The sequence below is a fragment of the Eurosta solidaginis genome, chromosome 2 (assembly GCF_040869045.1).
Source record: "Eurosta solidaginis isolate ZX-2024a chromosome 2, ASM4086904v1, whole genome shotgun sequence".
Taxonomy (NCBI): Eukaryota; Metazoa; Arthropoda; class Insecta; order Diptera; family Tephritidae; genus Eurosta; species Eurosta solidaginis.
The window spans coordinates 268452128-268468558 of record NC_090320.1 but is presented as its reverse complement, the minus strand read 5'-3'; the positions used below and the strand labels follow the sequence as shown (position 1 = coordinate 268468558).

Below are 16431 nucleotides of genomic sequence, written 5' to 3'. Positions count from 1 at the left end.
GAAAAGTGTTAATGAGTATTTTAAAAGGGAGTGATCCTTAGTTCCATAAGTGGACGCCGTTTCGAGATATCGCCATAAAGGTGGACAGGGGATGACCCTAGAATTTGTTTGTACGATATGGGTTTCAAATTATAGGTATTAATGAGGGTTTTAAAAGGGAGTGGTGGTAGTTGTATAGGTGGTCGCCTTTTCGAGATATCGCCATAAAGGTGGGCCATGGGTGGCTCTAGAATGCGTTTGTACAATATGGGTATCAAACGAAAGGTGTTAATGAGTATTTTATAAGGGAGTGGGCCTTAGTTCTATGGGTGGACGCCTTTTCGAGGTATCGCAATAAAGGTGGACCAGGGGTGACTCTAGACTTTGTTTGTACGATATGGGTATCAAATTAAAGGTATGGGTATCGAATTAAAGGTATTAATGAGGGTTTTAAAAGGGAGTGGTGGTAGTTGTACAGGTGGTCGCCTTTTCGAGATATCGCCATAAAGGTGGACCAGGGGTGACTCTAGAATGCGTTTGTACAATATGGGTATCAAACGAAAGGTGTTAATGAGTATTTTAAAAGGGAGTGGGCCTTAGTTCTATAGGTGGACACCGTTTTGAAATATCGCCATAAAAGTAGACCAGGGGTGACTCTAGAATGTGTTTGTACGATATGGGTTTCAAATTATAGGTATTAATGAGGGTTTTAAAAGGGAGTGGTGGTAGTTGTATAGGTGGTCGCCTTTTCGAGATATCGCCATAAAGGTGGACCAGGGGTGATCTAAAATACGTTTGTACAATATAAGTATCAAACTAAAGGTGTTAATGAGTATTTTAAAAGGGAGTGGGCCGTAGTTCTATAGGTGGACGCCTTTTCGAGGTATCGCAATAAAGGTGGACCAGGGGTGACTCTAGACTTTATTTGTACGATATGGGCATCAAATGAAAGGTGTTAATGAGTATTTTAAAAGGCGTGGGGCTTATTTCTATAGGTGGACGCCTTTTCGAGATATCGCCATAAAGGTGGACCAGGGGTGACTCTAGAATGTGTTTGTACGATACTGGTATCAAATTAAAGGTATTAATGAGAGTTTTAAAAGGGAGTGGTGGTAGTTGTATATGTGAAGTTGTTTTCCAGATATCGACCAAAATGTGGACCAGGGTGACCCAGAACATCATCTCTTGGATACCGCTAATTTATTTATATATGTAATACTTGCCAAGATTTCAAGGGTGTTTTATTTCGCCCTGCTGAACTTTTTCATTTTATTCTACTTAATATGGTAGGTGTCCAACCATTTTACAAAGTTTTTTCTAAAGTTATATTTCGCGTCAATAAACCAATCAAATTACCATGTTTCATCCCTTTTTTCGTATTTAGTATAGAATTATGGCATTTTTTTCATTTTTCGTAATTTTCGATATCGAAAAAGTGGGCGGGGTCATAGTCGGATTTCGTTCATTTTTATACCAAGATAAAGTGAGTTCAGATAAGTACGTGAACTATGTTCAGTAAGGATATGTCGATTTTTGCTCAAGTTATCGTGTTAACGGCCATGCGGAAGGACAGACGGACGATTGTGTATAAAAACTGGGCGTGGCTTCAAACGATTTCGCCCATTTTCACAGAAAACGGTTAACGTCATAAAAGCTATGCCCCTACCAAATTTCAAAAGGATTGGGAAATTTTTGTTCGACTTATGGCATTAAAAGTATGCTAGACAAAATAAATGAAAAAGGGCGGAGCCACGCCCATTTTGAAATTTTCTTTATTTTTTGTATTTTGTTGCACCATATCATTACTAGAGTTGAATGTTGACATAATTTACTCATATACTGTAAAGATATTAACTTTTCTTTTAAAATTTGAATTTAAAAAAAAAAATTTTTTAAAAGTGGGCGTGGTCGTTCTCCGATTTTGCTAATTTTTATTAAGCAGAAATATAGTAATAAGAGTAGCCTTCCTGCCAAATTTCATCATGATATCTTCAACGACTGCCAAATTACCTTCTTTTAAAAGTAGGCGGTGCCACGCCCATTGTCCAAAATTTTACTAGTTTTCGTATTTGGTAATGAATTATCGCACTTTTTCGATTTTTCGAAATTTTCGATATCGAAACAGTGGGCGTGGTTATTGTCCGATATCATTCATTTTAAATAGCGATCTGAGATGAGTGCCCAGGAACCTACATACCAAATTTCATCAAGATACCTCAAAATTTACTCAAGTTATCGTGTTAACGGACGGACGGACATGGCTCAATCAAATTTTTTTTCGATCCTGATGATTTTGATATATGGAAGTCTATATCTATCTCGATTCCTTTATACCACCAACCAACCGTTATCCAATCAAACTTAATATACTCTGTGAGCTCTGCTCAACTGAGTATAAAAATGTAATTAAAATTCGTTTATTTGAATGACGAACGAATGAATCCAAAGCAGCGAACACAAATATTGCAGTTGCAATTTTTATCAAGTTTCGTCATTTAAATTTTTCTTCTTTCATTTTCGATAATTTCAGGAAAACTCCCATGAATTTTGTTACTAAAACTATGCAAACCAATCTCCTAAATGTTGAGCCTGCTCTTGATTGACCATGTCAAAACTTCGTTGAAAGTTCTGCCAATATTAAGGCATGTTGCTGATATTTAATTGATTTAACTTTATACACACTTTTTAATCTCTAAGGAATTTTGAGTAGAAAAGATGTTAAACTGATGAGTTTGTAGACTTTGGGTTACGGATGCAGCAGTTTCCAGACTTTGGTGTGAAGCCGTTCACATGATCCCCTACCTGGTTAAGGGCTCTAGAATTTTTACGCAGTAACCATGCCTGCAGTAAGAGGGGACTAAAATATACCGACATAATGGTTTGAGGGGTGGAAAATTTTTTGCGATGCATTCTGGCTATTACCATATCGTAGGAGATGCATATATGGCAAAGGACGGCCCATATCCGCAGGACTTCCTTGAACAGTTTGGGAGTGGTAGATACTCTGGTATTGTTTACTTCGCACAAGAGCTGCCTATCTTGCTCCAAGCCTTTCCTTCTGATGGGAAATATTTTTGCATTAGAGAGCATCTTGAAAAAGTATTTACTACTAAGTAACCATTCTTTTCTCTCGCACACTCTAGGAGCCATCTCATCTTCTCTCGACCGTGTCCATGATTTCGAGCCATACATCAAGGCAGGTGTGATTAGCAACTTGGGCTGCAGCAAACTGCTTCAATAGCAACCCAAGCAAGACAGAACTAATACTCTTAAGTAACAGATACAACAGACCTCAATCTCGAATGCTCTCACTAAATGGCAACAAACTCTCGTCCTCCACGAGTGTAAAGTACCTTAGCATCGAAATAGACAACAAGCTAAATTGGAAAACCAAAATATTGATATAAGAGTAGAAAAGGCACACATTTCATTCTACTCGTGTAAGAGAAGAGTTAGCAGGAACTATGGCCTAAGCTAAAACTTATGATGTGGCTTTACACAGCGGCCATAAGACCTATCCTACGGAGCGTCAGTGGTCGCCAGCAATGGACAAGCAACACAACATGCGAGAGGGCAACAGGAGCACTTTAGTCGAGTACAGTACTTAGCCATCAGACTTTGGGAGTCTAGAGCTGTATTACCACAGCGCTATCCTACAACGTGGATGCGGCAGCAGATTACTTATCACCCACATTGACTTTTGACAAGAGTTTCAAGGTGTGCTTTCCCTCAAGAACGGATTGGTCTGCAGACAGTCTACACTAACCGGTTCAAAATGGCTTACCTTGTAGGTACGGGTGTTTTGTATGAACAGCTTAATGTCACAATATCAGGCAGAGATACAAAGTATGGGTAGAGCCTATATTTTCCTGTAAGTTATATGGTAAGCGACGGTGAGATACGTACATAATCACACAACCAAACAGCGCTCAAAGCACTAGATTCACCATACATATATATTTTGTAAGGCCATCGAAAACTGTGAGAACGCGTTACATGAAACAGCAAGTTTTGCACCCATCGCGCTCACTTGGGTACCCTGTCACAGGACCACTGACGGCAATGAAAATGCGGATAAACTAGCAAAGGCCTGCGCATCGCTAGACATCTCTGGCGCATTCACTGTGTAACGACCACTTTCATCACTAAAGAGTGACATTCTTATCAAGAAAAACTCAATTCACAATTGGCAGTCACCAAGCAAACATGGCCGGGCTACAACCAGAGAAGAGCAGAGCGTCATGACTCCATAACAGGACACTGACCATTTGGCACACTCGCGGAGGGAATGGGAATCCTCTTTATCGACAGTTGCAGAAGCTGTAGTGTGGACGGTTTTATGGAGACAGTCGTCCATTTCCTTTGTCCAGCTCTGGCGAATATGAGGTTTCTAGCTCTCGGCGGTTTTGTGCTAGCCGAACTAGAGGTGGTGTCAAAATGGTTCATAATGAACTTCAGAAAGGTTATTGATCTAACCAAATGGTTTGGGTTATTACACAGAGTACATTATGAAATTTGTTCGAGGACAATGTGCATGAAAATAGCGCCTGTAGCGCTACTTGGGCCTGATCTCTTCTGCCGGGCAGCACAACAACCATCCAATTGTAGGAGCTCATCTCTACCTTACACACATACGTGATTTTTCAAGAACAAAATTTAAAAAAAAATTTTTCCTAGAGCTTCCCAACATAACCTTAAAATTAAGGGGCAGTCCTTTGTAAATTTTTCACTACACAGTCCACTGAACAAATTTTATAAGCTTCCACTACGTTTACACTATAGTCAAACAAAAATAAATATATTGTCGCGAATTTTGACATCACTAGGCTGTTAGTAAATAATCACGCAACAACAAAAACATGAAGCAGCCACTCTTATGAACATGTACCCATAAGGCCAGCAACACTTATGTAGAAGGCGACGAAGAGATATCTCACACACACAAAAATGTAGTCATCGGCCGAAGTAGTTACTCTCACATACACACGCATATGGCTATGGGAGAGGCGTGGATATACATGTATATAGCTGGTAACTAACCAAGCTACAACTACTAGACCTTGGGAGAAATGGGTGGACGAGGAAACCGAGAGTATAAAAGCAGCGCAAGCTGAGTAATAACGAATCAGTCTGACTTAAACACACTGTTGTGAAGTACGTGATATTGAAGTATAATTGCACTACTCCCAAGTAGACTAAATAAAGTTCATATTGCAATACTGAATATTGGAGTGATTTATTCAACAGGTTATCGATTCGAACATTAGCAGAAGGTGTATAAATATCAGAAATCCCCAGAATTCTTTACAATATTAACATTATCATGGATCGTCATCTCCATTGTATATACATTATATATGGAAAAAAATTTTACAATTTAGAAAAGTGTAAATAAATTCAATATAAATCAATTACAATATTCACTACATGCGTACACATATGTTGATTTTTGCTTTGCGTCACTTTTCCTGCTTCAAAATAGTGGAGCCCCATATCGTAGAAAATACAATAATTTTGCTAATAAACTTATAATACGTAAATATATCTATATAAATACGAATATAAATATAGAGCATTTTTTTTTTTAATTTCTGGCAATTGTCGTAGAAAAAATTGCATAATCAACAACACAATGCAAAATAAATACAAAAAGCAAATTACGTATGTCATATACAATGTATATATGTACATATCTATTTAAAATATTTCCATTTAAATAGTCGCTGGTAATCCGCAGTAGCAATGCCATTGATAATAGCACTATTTCCAGCGGTAGGCGTTTTTCTTCTTCACCTTTTTATACCGTTCATGAACATGAAATGGTATATTAACTTTGGTCCGATGTTTGTAACGTTGAGAAATATAGAAGATAGACTCACCATTAAGTATACCGAATTGATCAGGGTGACGAACTGAGTTGATATAGCCTTGTCCGTCTGTCCGTCCGTCTGTCCGTCCGTCTGTCTTTTTGAACGCAAACTAGTCTTTCAAATTTTGAGATATCTCAATGAAATTTGGCACAAGGATGTATTTTTGTTTTATATTAGACATTTGTCGGATCCGGTAGGATCGGACCACTATAACATACATATATCTCCCATACAACCGATCGTTCAGATAAGGCGATTTGGGTCATTCCTGTCGCACTTTAGAAAGTATAAACGTGAAACTCGGTGATATATATTCTAATATATCATAGAACATATCCTGAAAAAATTGATCGGAACTATATATAGTTATATACCATACAACCGATCGTTCAGATAGAAAGATTTTTGGCCATTTCTCCCTTAATCTAGAAAGTATAAACGTGAAACTCGGTGATATATATTTTAATATATCATAGAAGATTTCCTGTAAAAATCATTTCGATCGGAGCTATATATAATATGTATCACATACAACCGATCGTTCAGATAAGGGGGTTTTTAGCCATTTTTTATTTTATATTTATCTTAAAAATCGTTTAGGTATGTACATCTATTCACTATATATTTCTTATCTTATACATCCGATTGTTTGGAGATTACGAACGGGATAAGATTATTGTTCAGCCCCATTCATGAAAGGTATGAAGTCTTCGGCATAGCCGAAGATAGTCCCGTCCTTACTTGTTTCAAGTTCAATTGCAATCGGTTGAGTTATTGCAGTTACAAGCGAACGGAGTTTTTGTATTCATTCATTGCAATTTATTTTGTTCTTCTTATTTCCATGCGAAAATTGAGAAATATGCTTTCGTAGGTTAGGTTAGGTTAGGTTGAACTTAGTCCGTAGTGGTACCAGAAGTTTGTTCAACGACCAAACTGGAAAACCTTATCAAAACCCAGGATCTATTTATGGTATAAAAAACACTTTCCTCTTTGCAAATACTTGAAGCTTTCTAGGGCCTAGGCCACTTGCTTCTAGATCTGACAGCTGTATCACACATGAGCTCAAAACGTGCTCGATCATTTCCACCTCCGACCGGCACTTCCTACATCTGTTATCACTGACCAAGCCTAATTTAAAGGCATCTGACGCCAGAAGGCATTTTCCAGTCAAAATACCCGTCACGAGTCTACAGTCCACTCTTTTTCATGATAGGCGTAACGTTGTTAGTCTAAGGTTGTAAGAACTACACATGATCTTCGACACTTTCCAGGTCCACGCCTTTCCCACTTGGTCGTTCATGTGCAACTCTCGCCTTCTTTTAATCTCGAACAATCTAATTCGTATGTCTGAGCAAACTTCGAGGGATGTATCCTTTTTAGCTTGTTCATCCGCTTTTTCGTGCCCATCTATCCCACATGCCCTGGTACCCAATACAGATGTATGCTTCTCCCTACTCCCATTCATTCCAGGTATTGCTTACACTCTAACACACTTTTAGATGCTATGCTATACGAAATTATTGCCTAAATGCTGCTTAGCTTTCAGTATAAAAGTTGACGCGGCTGATATTTTAAGTTATTTTCTTCCTGTGTTTCTACTGCTTTGGTTACGGTTACTACTTCCGCCTGAAAAAAAATACTGTGATCTGGCGGCTTGCAGGATTTGTTATCTTCCAGATCAGCACAGCCCCTATTCCTTCCACTACTTTGTAACCATCGCTGTACACGTGAATCGTCTAGTCCGCCATTCGGACACTCTTGCGCCAACTATTCACCTCTTTTGTGGTCCTCAGAGCCCCTTCGAAGCGCAGATAAGGAATCTGATAGTCTGGTTGCGCTGGAATTGATGACGGCTTTACTACTATGGCCGTATGGTCTGCGCTCAAGCTGCTCCGAGACATTGAGCCTCGTTGCAGTTGTTAACATTATGTTCTTTGCCACCAAGTCTACAGGTGGAATGTGTAAAATGGCATACAGTGCAGCAGTCGGGATTGTTTCCAGGGCTCCCGCCTGCATTCCACCTGTAATTATTTAAGTTAGGTTTTTTTTGTGGCTTCCCACTAAAAAATGATTCGATAGGATAGGATAATCTTTATAATCGCTGTAAATACCCAATGAGAGAGAGCAGGCGATGGACCCTTTCGTAAGAGAAATCTAATTAAATTTTCTTCTTTGAAACTGAGAAAACGCTTTTTGGTAATAATTGTTTTATGCATATTTTAGATAATTAAATTTTTAGTACTTTTAAAAAGCAAATATTTGCTTTTAACTTTAAGTTATCTATGTGTAAGTTGACATACTTATATACTCATAGATTTACATTAGGGTAGTTCATAAACATTACGTACACAAATTTTTCAGTCTTACTCAAAAAATCAAATCTAATACTTCGGTGAAAATAATTACATACAAATGTTGCACCAAAATGCAGACTATTTCATATTTCTTTATATTTCATATCTTCAACTACTACAGCTTTATCGATTTTGTGTTTTAAATATACGTCCTTAAACATGTATTACTACAGTTTGAACATTTTTATTTTTTTAATTACCATCCTAATTTATAAGTATATGAATTTATTAGAAACTGTACAGTATACAGTTAAAAGTAAATACGTCTGCTTACCATTTTTGGCAAACTTCATTTCATATTTATATTCCTTTCAGCAGTCGATAGGGATATCATCCTATCTCGGCTGCGGTTTCGAAAACGCTCTATCCTAAAAAATTCTAAATAACACCCTATTTCAGCATTGGTTTCAAAAACGCTATAAGCCGAGAAACGGCTAAAACCTGTCTTTTCTCAATATTTGTTTGAAAAACGTTCTAAATAAACTTAAATTCAATAAACTTTGAGATAGCGCTTTCTTCGATCGATTTCTAACTGAGGCTGATTTTGAAACAAATTCTGAAAAAGCGGGTTAAATGAAATAATAAGATTGCGCTATATGTGGTACGATTTTGCATAGATGATGTGTTTGTCGACCGTTTGCTAAAATGTTGTTTAAAGCAAACAAAAAAATTTGTGTTTTTTAAAAAGATATTTTAAAAAAATCTATGTTTGTAAAAAGTTATACATTTTTTTTATTTTTAGTGTGCTAAATCGCATATCCATCGTTTTACCAGGATAATTTTTTCCGAATGACCAAACTAATATATACACTTTTTTTTAATTTTTCGCATATGCAGGTGCTAATTACACAAAGATTGCATCCGAAGTCATTTTTAACAAAATTTCCAAATTTGATATCTAATCGATTTAACTGTCCGTTTAAATACCATATTTATTATTCAGATGCTAACAGTGGATTATACCTAAGATCAAAGTAGTTTTTTCCGTCAGCATACATGTATATGGGCTCCAAATAAAGATTTATCTGCAGATTGAACGGTTTCTTACTGAGATAGACCTTTATTAATAATAATAAGAATATTTATTTTGTTTTGTTGATTTTCCGACAGGGTGGAAAAATGATGTATATTGGAACGATTTTCCAACATCCCTTGTCAAAGTTGGTTTCGGGACAAACCGGGGTCGGTGTTGTGCCATCATCAGAACAAAAATCGACACTGATGATGGCACAATGCCGAAACCGCTTTGTCTCGAAACCAAATTTGACAAGGATGTTGGAAAATCGTTCCAATATACATCAATAATAAGAATACTTTGGTGCGATATACTTCTGAGGAGGACTGACATGTTTTATGCCGAAGAAGTTGTATGCCGACTTCGTTCATTTTAAACAGCAATCTATTCGGGGTTCATATAAGCCAGCATAAAAACTTTAGTGAAGATTTCTTCATTTTTGCTTAAGTTATTGTGTTATTTTTCTATATATTGTAACGAATTTGTTTGCAAATCCTCTTATTTGCAATCCTCTGCTAGGGTCGAATCACTAAACTGTTGAATAAATAACTCCAATATGTAATAATGCAAAATGGCCTTTATTAAAGTACTTCACAATAACACTCAAACTTTGCAACGAATAGCTTGCTTAATAACCAAACTTATTGATAGCTCAAATGAAACTCTACTATTCAAAATAATACTGCTCTTGCTCGCTAGATAGCGTCTTAATCGAAATCTCAAATCAAACTGAATTCCAGCGCCTCTGCAATTGCCGCCTTTTATACTCTCAGATTTCAACGTTCGCATCTTCTAGGCGCTTCCAGAATCTACTAGTCCAACAGCTCTCAAACTTCTCAGCTGTAGCTACAATTGCATGATTTTATAGTTTTTCTCATTGCATACTTTCAGGAGTATCTCAGATATATGCATGTGTTTGTGCATTGACTCTCCGCTGCTCGTATACGTACATGGTACATATGTGTAGACGCAATTATTGTTTCGTTTATGTAGATACATAATGATTGATCTATGGATGTGAATTCACGTCACTGCTTAACATCGGCTTAGAGACGATAGCATCGCTCAATGCTGCTAACATTCGTTACAATATGAAAGAAAGTTTGTATCTGCACATATTGTTTATATATATTAATACCAATACAACAAACAGTTATTCGATTAATGGACAACATAAATTAAATAAAACTAAATCTCATGCAAACAATTCTTTAATGTACCACCCTACTAATGCAATACACTTCTTACGTTTATAGTTTATTTTTATGTGCTTTGCTAATTTTATTACACCCATGCGCTGAATTTTATAACACCTCGAAGTCACAAAGTAGCTGCGAATTCCGGCAAGCAGACAGGAATGTCATAAAGTCGATATTAACATACATATGTACAAACATAAACCCCCACTCACTTTTGAATGCCAGTCTAGAAACACAGCAAAAATGTGTGCAAGCGATTATAAGAACTAAGAATTACGAAGGTAGCCTATAGAATGGGCATGAACATTCTCTCGGGCAGGAACACCTTCAAATTATCACCAAAGTGCTCTCAAATAACTAGAATATGGACTCAGAGGACATATGCCTGCAAAATAATGTTAGGCATAAATGAGGTCTGAGGACATCACTCACACCATGAATATCGAACATGGCATCGTAGAAGGTAAGCACGGTGAACTACAGCAATAATATGCTAGGGAAAGTTCAGTAATCTGTCGTGCTAGACCATATCCTGCTTAAGGTTAATAACCCGTAACATAATACAGAAACGGCCTACATATGTCCTAAGATTTTAGTCTAAGGCCTTTGCGGCTATGGCTTTATAGCTATTTTATAATTTGATATTATAATTTTAGCTTTTGAGTAAATAAATAAATAAACAAATGTCCCAAGACAGTCTTCGATACATACTGTAAGATCCTCTTTTCTACAAGGAAGGATGGGAAAATTTTGGAGCACAATCAGAGATTCCATATCCCAGTCTTCACAAACGAATTTTCTCTGCTATGAAATAAGCCTTACATGTGTTCCAAATATTATTTTGGGTTGTTAGAAACTGAAAGTATGGAGATTAACTTACAGTGGAGGGGAATAACTACGTAACAGATAAGACAATAAATTGCAATAAAACTGAAAGACGTCTAAATAAAATGCATACATATATACAATAGTGTGAAGATATTTTCGTGGATGCTTCATTACATCTTTAATACACCGTTGCACATTAAGTACATATATTTACAGCGAAGTCAGCCAAGTATGGTTGAGAATTTTATAGTAAATACATATGTACGTATGTAGATCTTTGCCGGCTGGATGGTGCCCGTATTTTCATTTATAATAAGCACTTTCAAGTTCAAGGTGATAGTAAACAATAAATAATAAGAATTTCATGTTAATATTGTTATATAAGATATATTAATAAAATTATAGAATGCCGACCACTGGCTTGTTTAGCTACAAACATATTTACATAAATATGAAATAATGATCATACATAAAAAATATTCAGAAATGAATAAAGTAACGAAATAGTATTCAGTTTTACTCATGCGGAACCATACACGGCGACATACGTACAAACATAACTAAAATCACATGTGCTTTGTTTTTAGAAAATATGGACTAATGTCAAAATTGTAATGCGCCGGAAGTTGAAGTGTAAAATTACATTAAAAAAATACCAATCAGCTGATTTCCGGCAGTCACCTGTTAATGGTTCCGCCATGATTCTACATGTATATAGCTGGTAAACAAGCATAAAGTTCACGAAATTACAGACCTTAGGAGAAATGGGTGAACGAGGCAACAGAGAGTATAAAAGCAACGAAAGCTGAGTAGTCAATAATCATTTTGATTTAAGCACGGTATTGGTTGCGAAGTATAAGTGTTATTGTGAAGTACTTGCAAAGTAGTCTAATAAAGACTGTGCAGAAGATTGTTCTGCGCAGTAATACTACGTCGTGTAGTCGGTGTTGGGTCCAACCAGAGTGTTCTGCGCAGAAATACTATGGATCCCTCCACAGAGCTTAGATTGTTTCTTCTTACTTTGTTTTAATACAAATACCTTTTGACAGAAGCAAAATTACTCGTTATAGATACCGATGCCAAAACGCTTCTGCTGGATATCCTTGTCGACATTTTCACACTTGGTTTAACTGTCAAAATCCCATGAAAAACTTTTTAGAGAACTGCAAGTTAAAATTTTAACTCAGAGTAGGTTTCTCATGAGAGCACAAACTCGTACATTTTTGACAAAATTTAAAATTAACTCTGAGTTCTGCAGGTGTGCTTTAAATATGCTTGTAAGGCATATTGACTATAAAAAATAATTGCAGCCTACAGAAAAAGTACGACGTAGTTTCAAAAATAACTATTGTGATAAATACTATACATATTCTTTGCAATAAAAGCGTTAAACAATTAAACAAAAAATGTAGTACTCACCGTTAGTCGCGCTGCTGTTACGCCATTGTTACTCTGAGCCGTCACTGCCGGAGTTGTTGTCGCAATTACAGCCGCGGGGGTAGCTATAGTAACAGATACATCATCTGGTATCATATTTTGTTCTATCAAACTATTTGGACGAGCTTCAATACGTTGTAGACATGAGAAGAAGACACACACAATAAAAAGAAATATTAATTTACGATTTGTTAGCAACTTTAAGTGCTGTGCTTGTTTAGTAGGAGTGGAAGTATTTTCTGCACTTGCACCCATTTTTTCACTTTGTTCCGCACTTTTCGTCTTATCATGCGCCTCTTTTTTACGTGGTGGCCTCGCTGCGGCTAAACGCGGATCATCGTGTTTAATTGTAACTGTATCACAGAAAGCAACAAATGCTAACCAAAAGCGTAAAAGTTGCGCACGTGCGGTAGAAATAAAAGTATGTTGTTCAGCTGCATTCGACTGCTTTGTAGGAATTTCTTGCATTTTTGTTGCGTGTTCAGTTAGTGTGAAATTTGTTTTAAGGCTTTCTGCTGCGTTTTTTGCTGCTTTGCTCCGATTTTTCAAAATACTATTTTGGCATAAACTTATAGTTGCGATTTTTGGACTACAATCACTAATTACTATGTTAGTTGTGTTCATTTTATTATCATTACTGTATACTTTATTATTATTATTATTATTATTATTATTATTTTTTACAGTTTTCTTATCGACACTATTTATTACACGTATACTATAAATATTTCCAACATTTTCTTTCTTGCATTCATTTAAATCACTGGCATTTTTACAGTTGTTATTATTTTTCTTATAATTATTATTATTACACTTATTTTTTACAATTTTACTAAAAGTAGCACCATTCAAAACCGTTGTAACTTTTTTATCGACATAAATACTTTCCAGAACTTTCTTACTTGCAATGTCCGACTTGGCATCACCACCATCCTCTTTATCATTAGCATAATAACTGTTTGTGTTATTGTTACCGTTAAACATTTCCCCAAGTTCTGCATCACAATTATAATCGTTATATTCATCATCACTATCACTTTGTATGTCATCAACTTCGGCGCCACCTAACATCACGCGTGTAGTCATCGTTGTCGTTGTTGCCATTGTTGTTGCTGTTACAGCAGCCGATGCAGCTCTTTCGCAATTCACGCACATCACTTGTTGTTGTTTTAGTGAACAAACACACGCAAGTTGTTGTTTTGCATTCAAAGTTCCCATATTAGCACCCGCACAACTTGGAACAATTAAAAAACTTTCATAGCCAGTCTCTTTCATTTTAATCGCCATTCGATATTGTTCGCTAATAATGCTCTTGATCGGTAAGTGTATTCACTATGTATTCTGCTGTATTTTTTATTACAGCAATTGTGTTAATATTATTATTATTAACTGAAAATATTTTTTTGTTTATATTAGCATCACTAAAACGCGTAGCTTTTTCATTGGTGCTGGTTTTGTTCGTGTTGTTAATGACTAACATAATAATCGGCTAAAATTTTTTGGTTCAAGGAAAATTGAAAATGAAATTTGATGGTATGTACTTGTGACTTATCATTAGGCTGTGGTTATTTGAGATATCTTGAATACTAATTTATGTGACTTTCGATTTATTTGAGCCAGCTCTATTTTATTTGATATTTTGGATACAGATTGTTGGTAATTTTTTCGGATTAAAAAGACGTTTAACGGTATTACGCTTAGTTTTAGTTTGTTATAATAGTAAGAGTTTCAGTGCGCTTTTTAATTTAGAAACTGAAAAAGAAAAGAGAAAAAGCATTTGTAAAAAGGTGCCGTTAATATAGGGAACGAATAATTGTTGTGATATTCTAAAATTATTTAGTAAACATTGGTGGTGCATTTCGATAATATAATGGAAGCATTGTGATGCACACACAAGTAGGCAACCATGTATATCAGCGAAGATGAGATACAGGGAAATAACCAGATGCAAAAAAAAATATTTTTACGAATTTTGGGAAATTCCTGATAATTATACACTGTCTACTAATGTTGGAACCGCTGAACTGTCGAATAAATAACTCCAATATTCAGTATTGTAAAATGGTCTTTATTTAGACTACTTTGGGAGTGGTACTTTGGGAGTGGTACTTCCAATTACAATTATACTTCACTAATGACGTGTTTAAATCAAACTAATTAGTTATTGCTCAGCTGCGTTGCTTTTATACTCTTTGTTGCTTCGTTCGCATATTTCTCCTAAGGTCTAGACTTTTCCCGAACATGCCTTCTGGAACAGTTGTATCTCATACTTACCTATTTAGCTATATGCGTGTTTATGTGAGTAACAATTTCTGTTCTTAACTGATAACTACATGTGTGCATGTGAAATAATCTCTTTGCTTCAAGCTGCTGGCTATGTGTGTGGAGAGAGAACGCATGTTATAATTACATAAATATTAACCCACAGAATCCGATGAAAACTCCAGAATGGACAGAGATTTTGGCTCAAGAGATATTGCTATTCATTTTGAAAAAAATTAACGGATAAAGAAAAGTCCTTTTTGTTGAAAAATCGTTGGAAACCTAAAAAGTTACACGAGTTCCCAGCCAGTGGTCGAAAAAATCTAAAGTTTCAAGGAAAATGGCTCGATGAATTTTATAGGCTCGCGTATTTCCAAAAGAAGGATGGTACTTTTTGCAATTATTGTACTCTCTTCAGTCAAAAATATGTTGGGAAAGGAAGTCACTCGTCCGTTCGATCTCTGGTTATACTTCCGTTTAGGCGATAGAAAAATGCTAAGGAACACTTTAGAACTCACCAAGATCTAGAGTATCACAAAGCTGCAGTTGCTTCATCGGAAAATTTCATTGCAATCAGGAAAAAGAGAATGGTCGACACAAGTTTGCAGCTCAATACTGTGAAAAGTGCTGAAACTCAACGGAATCGAGAAATCTTTCGCTCCATCATCGAAACAATAATTTTCATCGGCAGGCAAGAAATAGCTTTAAGAGGACATCGTGATTCTGGTCCTATATCCCTCGAGACTCGTCCCCATAATGATGGTAACTTCAGATCTTTATTAAGATTTCGGATGAATTCTGGTGACCAAACATTGGAGCAACATTTACTTCAAACTGCCACATTGAAAAATCGCGTCACATCTTACACGAGTCCACAGATTCAGAATGAGCTCATCGAAATTTGTGGGCACATAATTCTTGAAAAGATCAAAGATCAGCGCAAGCGGATGCTGCACTATACTCGCAGATGGGACAACCGATATTAGTGGCGTTTAACAATACTCACTATGTTTCCGTTATACTGAAAAAACTGCAGATGATATAATTTTGAGAGAAGATTTTCTACAGTTCATACCGATCGAAGATTGCACTGGTAGAGGACTTGCTTCGTCATTGATAAACATTTCAAAAGCTGAAAATCAACCTGGAGGTTTTGGTTCCTCAAGGATACGACGGTGCAGCTGCGATGAGTGGAAAATGGAATGGTTGTGCTGCTGCAGTGATGGAGAAGTATACTTCTACACTTTATGTACTTTGCGCAAGCCATTCCTTGAATTTGGCAGTTGGTGAAGCGTGCTCCATTTCTCTCATAAGAAACTGTCTTGGGTCCATATAGCAGATAATTTCTTTCTTCAGACCTTCAGCAAAACGAGAGGCTATTCTCAAGGATGCCTCGAAACTTCGAATTGTCCCACAAAGAAAGAACGTTTGAAGCAATTGTGTGAAACAAGATGGACGGAAAGACTAGATGTTGTGATCTGCTTCAA

The 16431-nt window shown here is 36.4% G+C and overlaps 1 protein-coding gene across 29 annotated transcripts in view; it reads right to left on the bottom strand.

Moving 5' to 3' along the window:
• The window catches only part of Nhe2 (Na[+]/H[+] hydrogen exchanger 2), a 253657-nt gene extending 239688 nt beyond the window's left edge, over window positions 1-13969 (bottom strand). For all 29 annotated transcript variants that reach the window (XM_067767902.1, XM_067767909.1, XM_067767916.1 and 26 more), the window contains exon 1: window positions 12665-13969. In XM_067767902.1, the coding sequence (XP_067624003.1) occupies window positions 12665-13969 (1305 nt within the window). The remainder of the gene's footprint in view (window positions 1-12664) is intronic.
• Window positions 13970-16431: the final 2462 nt, after the last annotated feature.